Below are 21,043 nucleotides of genomic sequence, written 5' to 3' on the forward strand. Positions count from 1 at the left end.
AACTGGGAACATTGGACTGAGGATATTGAGCTATTGTCTTGGCGCAAACATGTTCTCACTCACTTTCTTTTCCCTCTCTCTTTCTTCTTTCTCTCACTCTCTCCTCTCTCCTTTCTATCTCTCTCTCTCTCTCCTCTCTCTCAAGGTCAAAGGACCCTCCAGAGTCTCTCTCTCTCTCTCCCACTCTCTCGCTATCTTCTTTCTCTTTCACTCTATTGCTGCAGCTCAGGGGCTAAAGAAATTAATGTTGTTCCATTTTGTTGCAATACATGCAAACCTGTCCAGTTCATTTGTATTTCCAGGTGTACTCCACACCCACCAGGGGAGGAGAGCGAGCCAATTTGCATTTTCTTATCAGAGCCCATGACCCAGCAGTACTGTGAGGAGGAAGGCTGTCCAGGTTTAAAATGCTCTCCCTGACTGGAAGTTTCCACAGTCGGTGTGGGACACACAAACAAACACCCACACATAGCATTCATGGTAGTGGCATCTTAATCAGTTGTGATTGAAGGTTGGTGACCTCTTGTCCTCTTTGCCTGGGGCTATTTTTGGACAGCTGTATTATGTAATGGTTGCATGACTCATTCTCTGTTTCAGTTCCCCAGATTAGCCCTGAACCAAGACATTCCCTCTGTCTGCCAATCACTCCTCCGTTAGAGTATGTTAACTGAGGCACGCATGGATGACCACCAGCACCAATCTGTCAGTTAAGCCAGTGTCACTATTAAATAAAATAGATTACATAGTTCTAACTCAGAGGTGCGCAAAACCATTGATCTGGACTTGGTGTATCAGTGTATTTTTTAGAACATTCATCGTATGGTAGGTGTCCCGGTAATTGGTATTGTGATGTGACACATATAGGATAGTATTGGTGGTGTCATCAGTCACACTGTGAGACCATCATCTCTTATCTCTGTCAAACTCACCCTCTGTCAAACTCACCCTCTGTTAAAACTCACCCTCTGTAAAAACTCACCCTCTGTAAAAACTCACCCTCTGTAAAAACTCACCCTTAGTGAAATGATGATGATACACTCCCTGTATGTGTGCATTGTTAGGTGGCTTTTAAGCTGCCATTGATAGGCACGCGTACGCACGCACACATTCTGCTCCCATGATCAGAGCCATTAAGCAGGCTTTGTGTGTTCCTGGGGTGAGGTGACAGGTTTCAGGCTGATCCTTCTAATCGCTCCGTACCTTTAGTGACTCCCTGTGTATTAGTGCCTGGGCTTTACCCAGCCGCTATCTAAACCAGACTAATACCTGATGCCAACGTGTTGCGCTGTTGTTGTTTGGCATAAAAGCGCAGCAAGGCCCTGCTTTTTAATGGGACAGTATAATGACGGCCATGCTTTTGGTTTAGAAAAGCTTTTGACATGAGCTCTCTGTCTACTGTGTTTTCATATTGAATCTATGAAATAATTCTAGTAAAGGAGCGTTTCTGTCTAGGCCTGCCTAGGGTGACATAGAAACTGACAACCACTTTCAGCCATCTGAAAATACTATAGAGCCAAAATGAAAGAAGCAGGCAAACAAAGAGCACCATTATTGCCGTAATAGGGTCAACCTATGTTATAAGAACTACTGTTCATAAACTCTCTTGGATGTCCCCTGTTTACATGTTTACATAGGACTATGTGAATCACCAATGCATTCTAGCCAACTACTACTATACTACCCATGTTCACTTCTGGCAAGTTTCTTCCCTGCCCCCTAATTTTGCCGATGAATGAAATGGCCTAGAGATTAGTAGAACATATTCTGTCCCAAAAAGATCAGACTACAGCAAGTTTGCCAATAAAACCAAAAGAGATATGCATCATTTTTCATCAAGTGGTGATTGAATCCATTATACGATTGATTGGCATTATCTAATGCAACATTTACTAATGTAATGTTAAAGAAAACAGATTACACAATTAACTTTATTTTACAGGATGATATATAATGATGCATAAACCAAACATGGGATAACTTTATGAAATGTGAAGGTGTAGAGTGAAGATGTCTCTGTTTCCACCCCTCTCTCTACCCTGGTGCACTGGAACAATGATGTATTCTGGATAGCTGAACTCCTGTAAATAGTGAAAGGATATTTAGATGTCTATTGGACAGTTTTCCAACCATAAAACTGTAAAACACTCACAATGGGCAATGAGTTTTTCTAATCAGGTCACTATATTTAAAAAATCTTCTGGACCCTAGTGAGGATGAATAGGGAGACAGAGATAACAACTACAATTGGACAATAGAGAAAGAATAGGGCTGAGCTTGCTTTATGCAGGGTTGCATCGTCTAGTATGCACCTATAATTAAAAAGTTATTCACATAGTCTATGTCATCCCTATGTTGATAAATTCATTTCAGTCAATAATTTGGAATGAAAAGGTCTAGGTAGCCTAACCAGCCGAAGCTTGGCTAAAAAGTAAAATTGATCACATTCACAATTTGTACCGACGCAAATCAATGGGCTTATATAGCTAAATGCCTGATGTAACGGCTTTGTTTTCCCGGGCCAGAGGTGACAGGGCGCATAGGCTGTAGGCTACCTGTTGTTAATCAGTAGCCTACAGTTTGTCAGACTGAAAATGATTTATCCATCGTGCCCATGTTGGGCAGAGGTGTAAATGGTATCAAGGAAAGACATAAAGGAAAGGGTTGCATTAGCTTGTGCGAGCCGGAAGTACACCCCCTGGACAGGACACTAGTCTATCGCAGGGCCTCACCCCCAATCTATCTTCTTAATGCTGAGTGCCAAGCAGAGATGCACCAGGTCCCATTTTTAGTCTTTAGTATGAATCAGCATACTGAGAACCACAGCTAGCTAGCTATATCATAATGTATCTAGCAAACACTTTGCATAAAAAGCAGTTAATTTAGAAAGCCAATCAAAAAAATGCATTGAAATCTACCAAGGTCGCACCTAACCTTCCTATCTTTGCAGCAGCTTGCTCTCATGTCGTCTTGGCACACCACAGATAGCTGTACCACAGATTATCCATTATATTGACCAGATACTCAAGTGGCCTCTCATACAATTAAAATAGCAAGGCAGTCAGGAAGAAGCAAGGCAGGTGGGACCATTCTAGCCAATGAGAGGGCAGATATGCATGTGAACAAGAGGAACAACTCCGATTTAATGTGTTTTTTCGTAAAGTTGCCGGGATGTCACATCCTACTTATATCCATACACTTGTAACAACCTCAGCATTACGAAACTTCTATTCGATCAAATAAGCCTCACATAGCAAATAAGCCATACACATTTTTGTTGACCAAATTCGACACACTATCATTGACCTCCATACAAAAACTCAAAAACAAACTAAACAAATGCCACCTGCTGGAGAAGAAGATTTTGGGCACAGTTATCCCTCTCGCTTCACCTATCCTCTCTCTTGCTGTACACATCCCATCTTGCATATTTCCCTCATCTTGATTCCTAGACAAGACCAAGCTAATGTTAGCCATTCTAGCTTTAAAAAAAAAGCTAGTTAGCAAGTAACTTGAGTAGAGACTTAAGCCACGGTTTCTAAATCAGCTATAACTAGCTTGATACAAAAAAATATCTACAGTAGTTTAATAGCTAGCTAGCTAGCTAGCTAGCAAAATAACATGAATGGCTAAAGCTAATTCACTAGCTAGCTAACAATCGCTAACTAGCTAGCTAACTAATGGATTTGAGCTGTCCAATGAATTAATTCACTCTGGCGGCTAACATGTTATTGATGTGTTCAATAACTTTAGCTAAATAGTACTTACATCTTCAAACCTGACATCACATTTTGATAATATGCACCGAGTGTAGAAGAACTTTGTGACAGACAAGTAAATAGCTATTTTCCGGTGTCACAGGAAGTAGGCAGACTGGCTAATCGGAATGTGGAAGTGCTGCCAAAAGTGGGCGTAGCTAAAGGCTATAGAGGAGATTAAGAAATGTATTCACACACCTCTGCTCCAGGTCAACAGTGTATTGTCAGTGATGTTCAGTGGTGTGCACTGATGGATGCAGCAGGGTTAATGGGCAGAGTAGAGCTGCAATTTGCAGATAAAGTATTTCTGAGAAACAAGACCGCTTGGTAAATTGGCTTATTGAACCTCCAAACCACCCCCTGTGCCATGTGATGGAAATGTGTGTGTGTGTGTGTGTGTGTGTGTGTGTGTGTGTGTGTGTGTGTGTGTGTGCGTACGGAGCGTGTTCATGCATGTGACCGTATGTGGTGTGAGTGTGTGTGTATTTGTGTGTGAGTGGGGGGATTTATATATTAGCAGCTCACCTTCCCATGCCAACCAGAGATTGGTTGTTGTGACAATCCTTATTCCTTAACCCTTTAACCCTGTTCTCAACCGGCTGGTTGAGCATGTTTTGACAATGGCTTTAGAAGTGGATATGAAAAGAATCTTCACTTGAACTTGATTCGTCAACTCCCCCAGCACTCCTGCATCAATTTATATAATTTGTATCCTTTTGGGTTGTTGTAGTTCAGTGTTGTGGCACTCTAACTTTGCCCACTCAGAGGGCTGTAAGAACTCAGACACCAAAGATATGAGCTAAATGGCAGGAATTCAGTTGGCGAGAGATTAATTTTGCATCATTTCTGTAAGTAGAGACCTTGAAGAGTAGGAATATGAAAATAAATAGTTAAAATGTAAAAAGGCTAAAAAGCAATAATTTTGCAAGAAAGTGTTCAACCACATGGTTGATATGGTGAAAAATATGATAACATTTTTGACAACACACTATATTAGGCAACATAAATTGGTTAAATCACATTTCATGACCCATGGGGTCAATTAATCAATATTCAGACTTAAGGTCGCCTGTAAAATAATGCCTATAATAGTAATAAAAAACTGCTCTTTGTCATATATTATCTCACAATGTAGTCTGAACATGTGGGAAACATGGTGGAAGAACCTGGATGGATTTGAAATTTAAGAAAAGCATTTTGAGGGACATTCCATTTGGGATGTGACAAATGGACAATTTTGCTTAACGTTTAAACAACCATTTTTTGTATAGTTTTTCTTCCTATTACATATGTATGACCACGAAAGTTATATTTAACGCAGTCATATAACCCTGAAAACACCTTGGGTACAACATGTTTGTCTGTAAGGGTAAACTACGGCTTTTTAAATGCAGACATATAACCTTTTCTGGAGATACAATGCATTCGGATAGTATTCAGACCCCTTGACTTTTTCCACATTTTGTTATGTTACAGCCTTATTCTAAAATGGATTAAATCGTTTTTTTCCCCTCATCAGTCTACACACAATACCCCATAATGACAAAGCAAAATCAGGTATTTAGAAATGTTTGCAAATGTATAAATAAATAAAAACTGAAATGTCACAGTTACGTAACTATTCAGACCATTTACTCAGTATTTTGTTGAGGCACTTTTGGCAGAGATTACAGCCCCGAGTCTTCTTTGGTATGACACTACAAGCTTGGCACACCTGTATTTGGGGAGTTTCTCCCATTATTCTCTGCAGATCCTCTCAAGCTTTTTCAGGTTGGATGGGGAGCATCGCTGCACAGGTATTTTCAGGTCTCTCCAGAGATGTTAAATCGGGTTCAAGTCCGGGCTCTGGCAGGGCCACTCAAGGACTTTCAGAGACTTGTCCCGAAGCCACTCCTGCGTTGTCTTGGCTGTGTGCTTAGGGTCTTTGTCCTGTTAGAAGGTGAACCTTCGCCCCAGTCTGAGGTCCTGAGAGCTAAGGAGCAGGTTTTCATCAAGGATCTCTCTGTACTTTGCTCCGTTCTTCTTTCCCTCGATCCTGACTAGTCTCTCTGTCCCTGCCACTGAAAAACATCCTCAATGCATGATGCTGCCGCCACCATGCTTCACCGTAGGGATGGTGCCAGGTTTCCTCCATACGTGACGCTTGACATTCAGTCCAAAGACTTCAATCTTGGTTTCATCAGACCAGAGAATCTGTCACGTCCTGGCTAGTATAAGGTTAATTGGTATTGTAGTTTGGTCAGGACGTGGCAGAGGGTATTCTTTTTATGTGGTTCGGGGTGGTGTGTTTGTTGAAGGGGCATTTGATTTAAGTATTCCGGGGTTTTTGGGCACTGTTTGGTTTTCATGTATTCTATGTTTAGTCTAGTGTGTCTGTTTCTATGTTTGGTTAATTGGGGTTGGGACTCTCAGTTGAAGGCAGGTGTTGTCTGTTTGCCTTTGATTGAGAGTCCCATATATTCTGGTGTGTTTGTTATTTGTGGGAGATTGTTCTGCGTTTAGCCTTATGCTTTGCCAGACTGTTTTTGTCGATCGTATTCCTGTTTGTTATTTTGGTGTTCATTTGGTACTTATTAAAACGTCGAGATGAGCATTCACATACCTGCTGCGTTTTGGTCCTCTTTAACCGACGACAAGCGTGACAGAATCTTGTTTCTCATGGTCAGAGTCCTTTAGGTGCCTTTTGTCAAACTCCAAGAGGGTTGTCAGGTGGATTCCAATCAAGTTGTAGAAACATCTCAAGGATGATCAATGGAAACAGGATGCACCTGAGCTCAATTTCAAGTCTCATAGCAAAGGATCTGAATACTTATGTAAATAAGGTATTTATGTTTTTTATCTTTAATATATTAGCAAACATTTCTAAAAACCTGTTTTTTCTTTGTCATTATGGGGTATTGTGTGTACATTGATGAGGGGGAAAAAAACAATTTAATCAATTTTAGAATAAGGCTTTAACGTACCAAAATGTGGGAAAAGTCAAAGGGTCTGAACACTACTACCATAGTTTCGAAGCGCCACTGAACTGGCATTTTACTTTTCTGTAAAGGAATGCCGCTTCTGAAGAAGCACTAACATCCATCACTAGGCAACCAGAAGTCAAGCAAATAATCTTGAGCTGCCTGCACTCTCCTAAAAACGTACTTTAAAGTTTGTTAAATACTGTGACTTACCAAGATATTTAGTAGAAAAAGAATGCGTCTTCCGCTAAGAATCGACTCCTAAGATTCAGTATTTTTGGAACGGAGGAGACTGATTAGTACTTCAGAGAACACAAGCACTCGCATCTTTCATAGCGAGCTTGTGAGGGACGGAGAGAGAGGGGAGGGACACACTTGAAGCATGTCAGCCACCATGCAGATGGATTCAGAACCGTGCAGTAGGCCTATCTTCTTGCAATCTTGCAATGGAATGCTTTTTTTCATAATTTCTTGGCTTATAATGTCTCGCAACTTCAGTAATGCAGGGCCTGTCATCAAAGAATAGGCTAGGATATTCTATACGCAACAGACCGAAGACTGAACACACACTCGCATCATTAGCAAAGAGAAAAAGCAGGCGAGCCAGCTTCACTGTGACAAAAATTTGGTGAAAAAAATATTAACTTTAAAGATCCCAATTTCATTTAAACGTTATAACGTTAAAACATTCGTACCCCTACATTGCACTATACACCACCTGAAAGCATATTCATTTCAATGTAATCGAATATTCATATTTGGACATACAGAATTACCATAATAACATCAGTTCTTATTTAACAATGTTTACCTACCTATAAAAGCCATTAAAACAGACATAAAGTAATTTTTGTAAAATGAAAATTGCAATTCTAGTATGGCATTGCTGGTGTGACCTTCTTCTAACTGCTTAACTGCCTGGTAGAGCTTTGTTATTGCACCAAAAAAACATCAAGATGCAAAAAATAAATGTTGGAAATTCTTATTTGAATTGTTAGAAATAGGAATTTAAGGTGAAATAATTTTTTCTACATGCTTTTCAAGAAGAGACACCTAAAGTTAATAGAGCGCTTCCAGCTTAAAGGCTCAGTAATGGTGCCCTCTGCTCAAGGTTTGTGTGCAGAATGCAGAGGCTCATTAATTGATTTTATATGGGCTGTTAAAAGCCTGACTGCCAGTCAATCCAGCAGTTGACTGCTTTGTGAGATGTTGTGTGAAGTAACATGTTTTGACTCAGTATACAGCTCTAGCCAGAATGCTAATAAGATCCTGTCACCAGAGAAAACGTGCACAGGCAGAGGGAAGGAGTAGGAGATCTTAACCTCCCTTTTCCCTCTGTGTTGTTCAGATAATACAATTAGAATTACTTAGTAGTTCTTTTTCAATGGTTCAGACATCCCAGTTTCCTGACAGCCCTAGTTATAGCCTGTCCTCACCACTTCACAGGCTCAGGAAACAATACTGTAGGCTAGTGGATCAAGGCAGAAAAACAAGTCTGGTTTTACCCCAAGTATTTACTATTGAGAGACTGGAAAGACATTCAGCTCAGTCACATGATCCACAGTGTTAGCATGTTTCTCTCTCTAATGTGGTGAGGGCCAAACTTGGAACTCTATAAAGGCCAGAATTCACACTACTATGTATGTGATCTCTACCAGAGATTTTCCACTCAAAAACAACCTAACCTGATTTTTCAACTGAAATAGACTCTAATCATACCCACATAAAGTCATGATATATAAATGTCAATGACTCTGACTTTTCCTCTGTGCCCCACAGGAAAGAGGATGGAAGGATTCCTCGTATCTCTAACACACTAGAGCCCTCGCTGTCGCACTCCCACCCTTCGTATCGCACTCGCTCGTTATCAAAGGTAAGAGGGGGGTCCAAACCGCCCACTGCACCCACCCTGTCAGCTCTTCTATTCAGCCATGACTTCTTACCTCTCTTCACAAGCCTCTCTCTTACCTGTCTCTTTCTCTCCTGTTTTCTATTCATCCCCACTCCTCTCTGTGTTGTGTTCCCTTGTGCTGCTCTGTGTGCAGGTGAAAGGTGTCACCAATCAGATCGCTCCAGATCCAGTCTCATGGACAGTCTGCTCTGATATTTTTTTTCTTTCTTTTTTTTCTTTTTTTTTCTTTAATCTTTATTTAACTAAGTAAGTCAGTTAAGAAAAAATTCTTATTTACAATGACGGCCTACACTCACATTGAGTGATGGCCTATATGCCACAAGCTCCAGGGGTTGGGTCCGGTATTCATTGAAGTCAAAATCAAAAGTTATTATCAAGGCTATTGTTTGTGGGGGCCTTTGATCTATTACTTTTGATTAAATAATACATAGGTTATTCCAACAGCCAAGGAAAAAGCTTTTGTTTTATAGTCCTGAAGTTGTTAGTGGGTGCACCAACCAAACACCTTAAAAAGTTTTATGATGCTGGGGGCTGAGAGACTTACAGAATACTATAAATTGAGCCTCCCGAGTAGTGCAGTGGTCTAAGGCACTGCATTGCAGTGCTAGCAGTGCCGCTAGAGATGCTGGTTCGAGTCCAGGCTCTGTCACAGCTGGCCGCGACCGGAAGACCCATAGGGCGGCCCACAATTGGCCCAGCATCGTCCGGGTTTGGGGAGGGTTTGACCGGCATGTCCTTGTCTCATCGCGCTCTAGCGACTCCTGTGGCAAGCTGGATGCATGCTGACACGGTCGCCAGGTGTATGGTGTTTCCTCTGACACATTGGTGCGGCTGGCTTCCAGGTTAAGCGGGCATTGTGTCAAGAAGCAGTGTGATTTGGCTGGGTCGTGTTTTTCAGAGGACGCACGGCTCTCGACCTTAGCCTCTCCCAAGTCTGTACGGGAGTTGCGGCAATGGGACAAGACAATTGGATCCCACGAAATTGGCGAGAAAAATGGGTAAAAATGTTTTTATTAAAAATAAATGAAAAAGTATACTATAAATTGGACATATAGAAATAAATATTTCATAGCATACTGTTTTGGCTCCCGGATCCCAGCTCATCACAGGCACATAGATAATCTCATAAAGAATATCTGTCTCTCAAAGACCCACATCTACCCTTCACATTACAGAACTGGAGTGTTAGAGTGAGGTAAACAGTTCCTGTGGTCTAGATTCTAGTGGTCCTTCCTCAACCTCTGCAATCCCGCTGTCACTCACTCAGATGACTCACTCACTCTCATGGTGATTCATTTATGCTGTGGTGCTGTGACTCATTTGGACATGAGGAATACTCAAAGATTAGGTCTGCAGTAATGCGCACGTTTATAGGTGAGTGACCTCGTCAAGAAGCTGTCCATTATAGTCATGCATAATGTCCATGATTATGCATTGCATTCTTATATAAAACATATTCAGCAGAATATGAATCACAGAGTACTTCAATATAACTGTATCCGGTAAATGCTCTTGGTCCAGACTGTATTGCCGTAGTGTATATCGGTCCATATTCCCACTGCTGTGTGCTGGGGCACAGTGCCTCAGCCTGCAGATGTCTCTCTGGTGGTGGTGGTGGTCCTGGAGACACTGCTGCCCTCTGCATCAGTCAATCCCTCTGATGGATGGATGTGTGAAGAGCAGAGGAGAGCAGACCAGAGCAGCTGCTGCAGTGGAGACTGAGGCCTCTTTGTGCTCCTCAGCTCGGCTAGCCAGAGGAAGGTCATGTGGGAGTCTGCTGCTGACGGCCACAATGAATGGATCCTGATGCATTTTCTCCGGCCCGTGGCAATTGGCTTTTGTGCACACTGAACACTCCTTTAGTCAATCAGAGAGCATGATTGCAGAGAATTGGACGGAAGAGTGGCGTGGCCAAAGCATTGGCAGGTCTCTCCACAGGTCTGGGATGGGAAGTTCAGTGATCTGGTGTTGGAATAAGTGGTGGGAGTGAGCTGAAAGTTGTGATGTGAGCTATGGGTTACAGTGGTGATGGGGGATTCAGGTCCATCTTCCTCAGCCCAGTTTGTCTGATGTTACCAACATCCCTTCCGTTATACGATGTGTTTATAACACTACCGAAATAGTCAGGAATAGCTGAAAGTGTTCATGTCCTTGTATGCAAAAGCCTTGTAGCGATCGTAGTCATTGATTCATGGTCAATAGGGTCAATGTTACTGCTGTGTAACTCATTGGTATCAGATGAGCCACAGCGAATCGTCTCTCCCTCAGGTCCTGGGCCTATCAGGCGCCTTCTAACTGAAGCGTTGCCACACTGTTATATTTATGGTTGGAGGGAACGTCATTGCACTCACACAGAGTAGCTCTGGTAATCAAGTCAGAAAACAAAAATGGGTAGCGTGTAGACCCCCAGGCAAGGGAGGGCAGTGAGAGTGCATCAGAGGGAGAGAGGCTCCTTATTGCATCTATCCTAGGGCAATAACACGGTGTGCTTAAAGGACTTGTAAAAGGAAATCAAGGTAAAGTGTACTTGGACTCTCAATATGATGTTGGGGCTTGAGAAAGAGAGCTGTTATCTATTCACTATGCTGGTTATTACTTCTCTACAGTATTTCCCTTTTATCATTCAGCCCACATCCCTTCTCTGTGTGTATGCATGGTTTCCACATGGTTTCCATTGAGCGCTACACCGTGCATTTGACAATGAGCTAAGATTTTAACAGTTTTGACTTGTTTATTACATTCACTTCCCACATCCAGGGGGAATTCTAACTTCCACTTCAGTTTAATTTTTACTTATAATTGATGTCAATGAAAAACAAAGTCAAAATCTGACTAAAGTGTTATGCAATGAACACATACAGTGCATTCGGAAAGTATTGTTACGTTACAGCCGTATTCTAAAATTGATAAAATTATTATTTTTCCCTCATCAAATCTACACACAATACCCCATAATGACAAAGTGAAAACAGGTTTTTAAAAATGATTTCAAATGTATTAAAAATACATAAGTATTCAGACCCTTTCCTATGAGACACAAAATTGGGCTCAGGTGCACCCTGTTTCCATTGATTATTCTTGAGATGTTTCTACAACTTGATTGGAGTCCACCTGTGGCAAATTCAATTGATTGGACATGATTTGGAAAGGCACATACCTGTCTATATAAGGTCCCACAGTTGACAGTGCATGTCAGAGCAAAAACCAAGCCATGAGATCGAACTACAGAGGGTAGTGCGTAGGGGGGTAGTGCGCACTACAGAGGGTAGTGCATATGGCCCAGTACATCACTGGGGCTAAGCTGCCTGCCATCCAGGACCTCTATATCAGGCGGTGTCAGAGGAAGGCCCTAAAAATGGTCAAAGACCCCAGACACCCCAGTCATAGACTGTTCTCTCTACTACCGCATGGCAAGCGATACCAGACAAAAAAGGCTTCTCAACAGTTTTTACCCCCAAGCCATAAGACTCCTGAACAGGTAATCAAATGGCTACCTGGACTATTTGCATTGTGTGCCCCCCCCTCCAACCCCTCTTTTACGCTGCTGCTACTCTCTGTTTATCATATATGCATAGTCACTTTAACTATACATTCATGTACATACTACCTCAATTGTCCCGACCAACCAGTGTCTCCGCATATTGGCTAAACGGGCTAACTGCATTGTGTCCCGGCAGCCACCACCCGCCAACCCCTCTTTTACGCTACTGTTACTCTCTGTTTATCATATATGCAGTGTCACTTTAACCATGTACATACTACCTCAATCAGCCCGACTAACCGGTGCCTGTATATAGCCTCGCTACTGTTATTTTTCACTGTCTTTTTACTGTTGTTTTTATTTCTTTACTTACCTATTGTTCACCTAATATGTTTTTTGCACTGTTGGTTAGAGTCTTAAGTAAGCATTTCACTGTAAGGTGTACACCTGTTCTATTCGGCGCAGGTGACAGATAAACTATGATTTGATTTGAGGGAATTGTCCGTAGAGCTCCGAGACAGGATTGTGTCGAGGCACAGATCTGGAGAAGGGTGCCAAAACATTTCTGCAGCATTGAAGGTCCCCAAGAACACAGTGGCCTCCATCATTTTTAAATGGAAGAAGTTTGGAATCACCAAGACTATTCCTAGAGCAGGCCTCCCGGCCAAACTGAGCAATCGGGGGAGAATGGCCTTGGTCAGGGAGGTGACCAAGAACCCGAAGGTTACTCTGACAGAGCTCCAGAGCTCCTCTGTGGATATGGGAGAACCTTCCAGAAGGACAATCATCTCTGCAGCACTCCACCAATCATGACTTTATGGTAGTGGCCAGATGGAAGCAACTCCTCAGTAAAAAGGCACATGACCGCCTGCTTGGAGTTTGATAAAAGTCACCTAAAGGTGTGCCAAGTTTGTAGCGTCATACCCAAGAAGACTCGAGGCTGTAATCATTGCCAAAGGTGCTTCAACAAAGTGCTGTATGGGATAGTGTTTATATTGATGAGGACAAAAAAACATTTAATCCATTTTAGAATAAGGCTGTAATGTACCAACATTTGGAAAAAGTCAAGGGGTCTGAATACTTTCCTCGTACACTGTAGGTACAGTAGCACAACTGTCTACCTCTTCCTGATAGTTTTTTTGTGTTTAGGCTACTTTCAATGGCAATAAAGATCTATTCTCTCTCAATGTGTTTAAATGTCAATAGTTGATGTCTACGGTGCCTTCAGAAAGTATTCACACCACTTGACTTTTTCCACATTTTGTTTTGTTACACCCTGAATTTAAAATGTATTACATTGAGATTTTAGGTCACTGATCTACACACAATATTCCATAATGTCAAGGTGGATTTTTTATTTTCATTTTTACAAATTAATTACAAATGAGAAGCTGAAATGTGTTGAGTCTATCAGGTATGAAGGAAAGACCCAGATGCAGATCATGTTGAAAAAACAATAGTTTAATATTCCACCAGGGGCAGGCAATTGACAGGTCAAGGCAGGCAGGGGTCAGTAAACCAGAGGTGGGGCAACGGGACCGGGTGGCAGGCAGGCTCAGGGTCAGGGTAAGGCAGAGATCTGTAATCCAGAGGGGAGCAAAGGTACAGGTCGGCACGCAGGCTCAGGGTCAGGGGCAGGCAGAGTGGTCAGGCAGGCGGGCTCGGAGTCAGGACAGGCAAGGGTCAAAACCAGGAGGGCGAGAAAAGAGACTGGAAAAAGCAGGAGCTGAGACCCAAAACGCTGTTGACTTGAACAAACAAGACGAACTGGCAACAGACAAACAGAGAACACAGGTATAAATACACAGAGAATAATGGGGAAGATGGGCGACACCTGGAGGAGGGTGGAGACAATCACAAAGACAGGTGAAACAGATCAGGGTGTGACAGAGTCAATAATAATTCAACCCCTTTGTTATGGCAAGCCTAAATGAGTACAATAATAAAACTGTGCTTAACAAGTCACGTAATAAGTTGCATGGACTCATTCTGTGTGCAATAATAGTGGTTAACATGACAACTCCATCTCTGTACCACACACATACAATTATCTGTAATGTCCCTCAGTTGAGAATTGAATTTCAAGGACAGATTCAACCACAAAGACCAGGGAGGTTTTCCAATGCCTCGAAAAGAAGGGAACCTATTGGTAGATGGGTGAATTTTTTTTTAAAGCAGACACTGAATATCCCTTTGAGCATGGTGAAGTTGTCAGTTACGCTTTGGATGGTGTATCAATACATCCAGTCACTACAAAATGCAGGCGTCCTTCCTAACTCGTTTGCCGGAGAGGAAGGAAACCGCTCAGGGATTTCACCATGAGGCCAATGGTTAATTTAATACAGTTACAGATTTTAATGGCTGTGATAAGAGAACATTTAGGATGGATAGTTACTCCGCAATACTAACCTAAATGACAGAGTGAAAGGAAGGAAAAATATTCAAAAACATGCATCTGGTTTGCAATAAGAGGAAAATCTGGTTCAGTCTTGCTTATCAAGAAGACATTGAATGTTCCTGAGTGCGCTGGTTACAGTTTGACTTAAATCGGTTTGAAAATCTATGGTAAGACTTGAAAATGCCTGTTTAGCAATGATCAACAACCAACTTGACAGAGCTTGAATTTTAAAAGAATAATGGGCAAATATTGTACAATCCAGGTATGCAAAGCTCTTAGAGATATACTCCAAAATACTCACAGCTGTAATCAATGTTAAATGGAATTCTAACATGTATTGACTCAGGGGGTTGAATACTTAGCTAACCAAGATATATTAGTGTTTTATTTTTCATAATAAAAATAAAAATACATTTTTCTTCCACTTTTACATTACATAGTATTGTGTGTGGATCGTTGACAAAAAAGGACAATTAAATACATTTTAATCCCACTTTGTTACATAACAAAATGTGTGAAAAGTCAAGGGATGTGAACACTTTCTGAAGGCACTGTATTACCCTGTAGCCTTGCGTCTAATAATAATACACTGATATGTTCTCAAACATTTGCACACATCTTTACAATATCGACAGGGTTTACCTTTTTTAGGATATTACTGCTGAACCCAAGTTCGGTTATTTAATATAAAGTCTGAGTATACAGACTGACAAATGAGATGTAATACATTCTAAAGAGCCTAGACCAGGGATTGGCAACTTTGATAGGTGTGGGGCCACAAAAAGACTGCATTTTATAACTAATTTCATGCAATTCTACTCATTTTGCCATATTGCGTAGAGAAAAATGAGCACTTTTAAAGCTAATTTCCTGCAATTCTACATATTTTGCCATAGGGTGGAGGCTAATGTTTTCAGTTTTTAATATAATAACTGATGATCAATTAGCCCCACCCCGGTCAGTAATTCAACCATGCTTACTACAAGTTTAGATAGCTGGCCGCAAGACTAATTTACCAATCTAAAACAATTTAGCTGACATGGGCTAATTGAGTGACAGCTTATGCACATCAAAATGTTGAAATTGCACCTGATGTATTCTACTACTCTAACTCCCAACAGTAAGTAGATACCCAGACTGAGTTTTTAAAAATTGTATTTATAGGTCCGTGGGCCGCCAGTTGCCCATCCCTGGCCTGTACAATGTGTTCTCCTACCAAATCCAACTTCATCTGCTGCCATTAATGCAAATGTACGCTTCGCTCAAAGCTCTTCCTACAGTACAACAAAAGATCCTTCACAGTAAAGTGTCTCCATTTTATTTAAGGACATCAATCGGTATTAGAGGTTTAATGCTGCATACATAGCCTCCTCATTATAGAAACTCAGAACTCTCCCCTCTAGTGTTTTGTCCATTGATTTTCTCTCTGCAGAAATGTATTTTGGTGGATGAACTGACAGCGTTCATCTTCTTGTACAACTGCAGCGCCATTAGAAAATGAACCCAATCGGTTTTCATTGAGAGGTTTCTGAAATGTGTTTCTCTGTGGTAGGAAGTAGGTCAGTATTGGTTGTAAATGTGATAGTGGGTGAGTACCAGAGAGAGGAGGAGTTCCAGAAAATACACAAGTGTACACTTCCACATAATAATACAACTAGACTCTTACCCTTTCTCACCTCCCTCTTTCTCTTTCTCTTCTTCTTACTCACACATACAACCCAATATACTACAGAATGTTTACCCTTCTTGTTGTTCTGAAAGTTGAAGAGATGAGATGTTGATACCCTGACCTCTGACCCTGGACCTTGCAGTATCAGCAGACCCTCTTTGGGCTCCTGCAGCCTGCTGAGTCATCTGAGACCAGGCCTATTAAAACTTTCACAGGGTCAATAAAGGCCCCTGGAGAAAATGGCTGTCAATACAGGAAGAAGGAGGGTCTTACTGTAACATCAAGAACCATGGTGTTTACAGAGCACATCAATAAATTGAGCATTTTCTTCTTAAGTTCATGGAAGGCAGTTTATACACGTTATTCAGACTGGAAGGTAGACTTACTTTACAGTGTAAATAAGCTAGTTTTGAGCAGACTACTGTATGTACAGAATGTATATTTATGATATGTGTTTAGCGCAGAGGATGTGTGGACTATGGCACTCGTGGACTGTATGTTTGCATAGTTTGACAGCTGTGTGTATGATAGTTTAGACAATGTGTATTCTTGTTATATTCAACACAGTGTTTATTTTACCTTTATTTTAACAGGGAAGACATATTGATACCTAAGTCTTAATTCCAAATGCGCTCTGTATAATACTATATAAATATATGATATGCATACACATTTAAATACAGAAACACAGTCATTGTTAGCACAAATAAAACATCACAAATCACCAGTGTGAAAATTAATTTAGCTAGACCATTTGACTTTGTCGTTGTTTGTAGTGTGTGGTGGAGAAACAAGCTTTATTTGAAGTACATTTATTGGGGAAATGCTGTAGAGTGGGAAAGGCCTCTGATGATTGTTTATGAGTTCATGGTGCTTTTGTCCTCAGATATTTATGAGAGAGAGAGAGAGAGAATTTGAAATGTCTCTATTCCTTTGGAACTTTTGTGAGTGTAATGTTTACTGTACATTTTTTATTGTTTATTTCACTTTAATTTAGTATCTATTTCACTTGCTTTGGCAGTGTAAACACATGTTTACCGTGCCAATAAAGCCCTTTGGATTGAGAGACAGAGGGGGAAGAACAGAAAGAGGAACACATTATTCTCACCATATGAAAGGGTAAAAAAGAGAACTGTACAAAGCAAGCGAGGCAGGGCAAATAAGCCAGAGAGAGGCATATTTATTCACAGTGGGAGGTGGAGAAACGCAGTGTCTCTCTCTCTCTCTCTCTACTTCCTAGAGAACAGACAGAGTGTGTGAAAAGAAGAAGAGAGGGGGAGGATCTTTACAGTCAGGCACATGCTCACACAGATATAGTACATACAGACCTATACGCACAGACACACCCATGCATTCTAATGGGCATGCAGAACTATTTAGACATAAGACACAGCAGCAGTTCCTGTTGTGTCTTTAGATGCAGTAGAATACAGAGTGTAAAGTGACAGTAGTAGTCAGGCCTCTGACCATCTGGTCACTACACACACAGTGAGACACACTGTTTTTTGGAGTCTGAGTTTTGAAGTTATGACTGACTTCAGGATGACTAAGAGTGGCCATGTATTCATCAGTCCTGCGGTTATTACACGGGGCCAGAGGAGACGACACAGCGATGTAAGTATTTATTCTTACTGTTGTCAATGAGTAAGAGACTGAGTGATACTGTAGTGCAGATCACTGTGATCTTAGATAACTTTCAGTGTAGTGTTACTCTAAATGCATATCTGATCGACATTACTCTGTAGCAGTCTGAACAGCTGATCTCACTTGAAGGCACAGCTGTGTCTTATCATTCATATTAATTTGTTGATTTCTCATGTGCACAGAGATTGGTTGAACATGACAGATGTGTGATCAACTCATTTGGTTTGCTTGGTTTTGATAGGACAGTTTACAGTAGCTACAGAGACAATTGAGAGTCTAGTATAGGAGACCATTAGGTCAGGGTTGGTCTTTAGTGCAGTTTCCAGTCCCATCACTGTTACTCATTATCATGTCAGCACCTCTCACCGGTCTGTTTGTCTCAGGCAGATAGTTCAGTCGTCCTGCACGTGCAGGCTAGGTTATTACTGCACAATCACAGATTTGGTGAGGTGAATATTTCTGTATGAAAAACAGTAATATCTTAGTTTTGGGTTCCGATACACACTGGTAATTTTGTCCATGTTGGTTTGCACTTATGTTTGTTTTCAAGGCGGCAGTAGGATCTACCAGCGTATCATATGACACTGTTTGTTCACACAGGGAACAATGGGTTGCACCCATGGCTTTATTGAGACAAGCCAATGTTGGTCAGCATGTGTGTATGTGAGTAGTGTGTGTATGCACCCTTTTAGTAAGTCCTGGTGTGCCCATAGTAAATGTATGTTGTCATGTGGAAACATCAGCTTGACACCTCATTCCACGTTTGTTACATGGTACAGAGAGGGCCTCTCTGCGCAACATTCTGGGCTATCATTGGCTATGTGACGCTCTAGCTCACAAAGTCTTTACTTGGTAACTCCCCTAGTTGATGCGTTGTGGTCAGGGTGGAGCTGCACAGCATCAGGGTAGCAGGTTCTGTGGAGAACAACTGCCTGGCTGTGGGTATTACTTCTCTTACTCTATATGAATGTCTCTTATCTGGGATAGAATGGATCCTGCAGTTAATGGGAGCTGATAGTGAATAGAGTTTGCAAAGAGGTTACAGTATTGGTGTTGATTTTGGTTAGAGGAGTATGAATCTGATGGATCTCTGCCTCACTTCTTGCAGGAGTTGTACAGTAGACTTCTATTGATTAGAAATTAACAGCGCTGGCAGACGGAGGGTAATATTAGAACCAGTTTGTAAAGCCAGGTATCTCATTTGTTTTCATTTGCTGACTTATATCTACTCTCCCCATTCCATGTTGATCTAATGGGCTAAGTGTATTACGGTCACTCATCAACACACCTTGAGTGTCCAGAGTTAACACACAGTGCCAGGAAGTCAGCTGAGGTGGTTAGTGGCTGTTTGCAGCCTTAATATTCCTCCACCGCCTTTAGAGGCACTGGGCTGCACTCCTTCAGAGGAATATATATGTGTTTCCAGGAGATTGTTTTCCAGTGTGGAGGAGCAATTCAGTGAATACTGAATGGAGTCTCAGTTGGGCTGGTGTTGTGCTGGGGTGGTGTGACAGGCCTGGGAAAGAAGTGCAGCACATTAATGCCATGGAGGAGTCAGGCAGGCTGTGAAGAAAATAGGACTTGGATCAACAAAACTCCCAGCTCCATATCCAGAAATGTGTTGGGATGAACACAAGTGAAATCTCATGTGAAGAACACTGGAGAGCCAGCATTTTTTACCAGTCAGTAAACCACTCTCCCTCTTCGATTTGTCTGTCTCTCTCCCTCAGACCTCGGACCTATTTGCAATGATCGAGAGGATGCAGGTACAGTAAGTGGTCTGAGAGCTCTGCTGTATACTATCCTCACTGCTTTGTCTTCTTTGTAGTTTCTCCTCTGTGCTCTGAGAGGCTGAGATGGAAAGTGTCTTCGTCCTGTTTCCTGTTTACAACATTTGTGCTTTATTTGTTGTGTAACACTGTTAGGGTTTAGGAGACAAAGCCAGCTCATATTCTTATTCATTTGATGAGCACAGCGTAGTAGAGTATATAAGTGACACAGATCTTAGATGGTTTGATGAATTATGAGTGCTACTACTATACTGCATAATACATACTGGGTCTTCGTATTGGAATATTCCCTCTTTATCTACGTTATCAGCTCCAAGAGCTATCGGTCCTTAAGAGCCTATCAAAGTCTCTATCTCTATGTGTAGCAAAGCTAATTCTAAGCTATAAACTCTTCCTGTTGGAACAGTGACCAATTAGCTCCTTGCGTGAAGCAGTGGGCCTTTTAACTGCTTCTGTTTTAAGTTTGTTTACTCACTCAGATTATCTCAATGACGTGTGTTTGTATGTATCTCCATTAGCTGTTGCATAAGCCCCAGCTACTGTATTCTTCCTGGGGTCCACAAACATAAAAACATAAAAGCGCAACATAATACACTACAAAAGAAAAATAATAGAACATAAACAATTACATATCATACATATTATGCAAATCCAAAACCAACTATATACAGAAAATGAGGGACGTTAAGGTCATTTGCCATGAGGTGCTGCTTGATTTGTCTTTTAAAGCTCATCTTGCTGTTCGCTTGAGCAAGCTGCGACGGAAGAGCGTTGCATGCCACCACTGCTCTATACAGTACTGTTCGATGCCCCAAACACGTTCTGAACTTGGATACTGTGAATAGACCCCTGGTCTGTGTAGTCTGGGATCTGGCTGTTGATGACACCTTCCCTGTTGTCCCCTGTCTTTCACACTGTCACTCCTCTGCTTCAGTTACTACCCTCTCTTTTCTCTTCCACTTACATTTGAATTCTCTCTGCCTTTGCTTCCTCATGATGCTACATATGTCTAGTTGATATGTTGAAACAATGTATTGCCCTTCATCTGAAAGCTTCTCATGTCTCTCTTTTCCTTTGTACCAGTAATGCCAAGGTTCGTTATAGAGGAACATTTGAGACATTATGAACTTGAATATTAAAATGTTTAAAAGTGGCATTGGAGTAAGAAGTCTAATATTTTGTGCAGCTGTGTGAGTGTGTGTGTACTGTGTATATCACCTGTCCCCTGGCATGCCTCTATCTCCCTCCACAGGGCAGCAGAATGGACGAGCAGAGATGCATCCTCCCTCCACCCCTCAAAGTGAGTCGAGGAACGGTAGACTTTGTAACATATCCTCAGCGGGTTGACAGTCTGTATCCAAACAAAGGGATGCTCGCCAAGGCTCTGAGTGTCACAATAGGGGATAATACAGATGTGAATACATTGTTGAGTTT

General features: G+C 41.6%; 1 protein-coding gene across 12 annotated transcripts in view; it reads left to right on the forward strand.

Annotated features, from left to right (window-relative positions):
• The window catches only part of LOC106583006 (rap1 GTPase-activating protein 1), a 153,695-nt gene that overhangs the window by 113,159 nt on the left and 19,493 nt on the right, over nucleotides 1-21,043 (forward strand). For 3 of the 12 annotated variants that reach the window (XM_045705841.1, XM_045705842.1, XM_045705843.1), the window contains 2 exons: nucleotides 8,495-8,588; nucleotides 20,862-20,909. In XM_045705841.1, the coding sequence (XP_045561797.1) occupies nucleotides 20,871-20,909 (39 nt within the window). In that variant the 5' untranslated portion in view covers nucleotides 8,495-8,588; nucleotides 20,862-20,870. Of the gene's footprint in view, nucleotides 1-8,494; nucleotides 8,589-17,414; nucleotides 17,790-19,549; nucleotides 19,586-20,861; nucleotides 20,910-21,043 lie in introns of those variants that run through there. The other 9 variants (XM_045705837.1, XM_045705838.1, XR_006761434.1 and 6 more) reach the window with 6 other exon arrangements.

This window comes from Salmo salar, chromosome ssa22 (genome assembly GCF_905237065.1).
Source record: "Salmo salar chromosome ssa22, Ssal_v3.1, whole genome shotgun sequence".
Taxonomy (NCBI): Eukaryota; Metazoa; Chordata; class Actinopteri; order Salmoniformes; family Salmonidae; genus Salmo; species Salmo salar.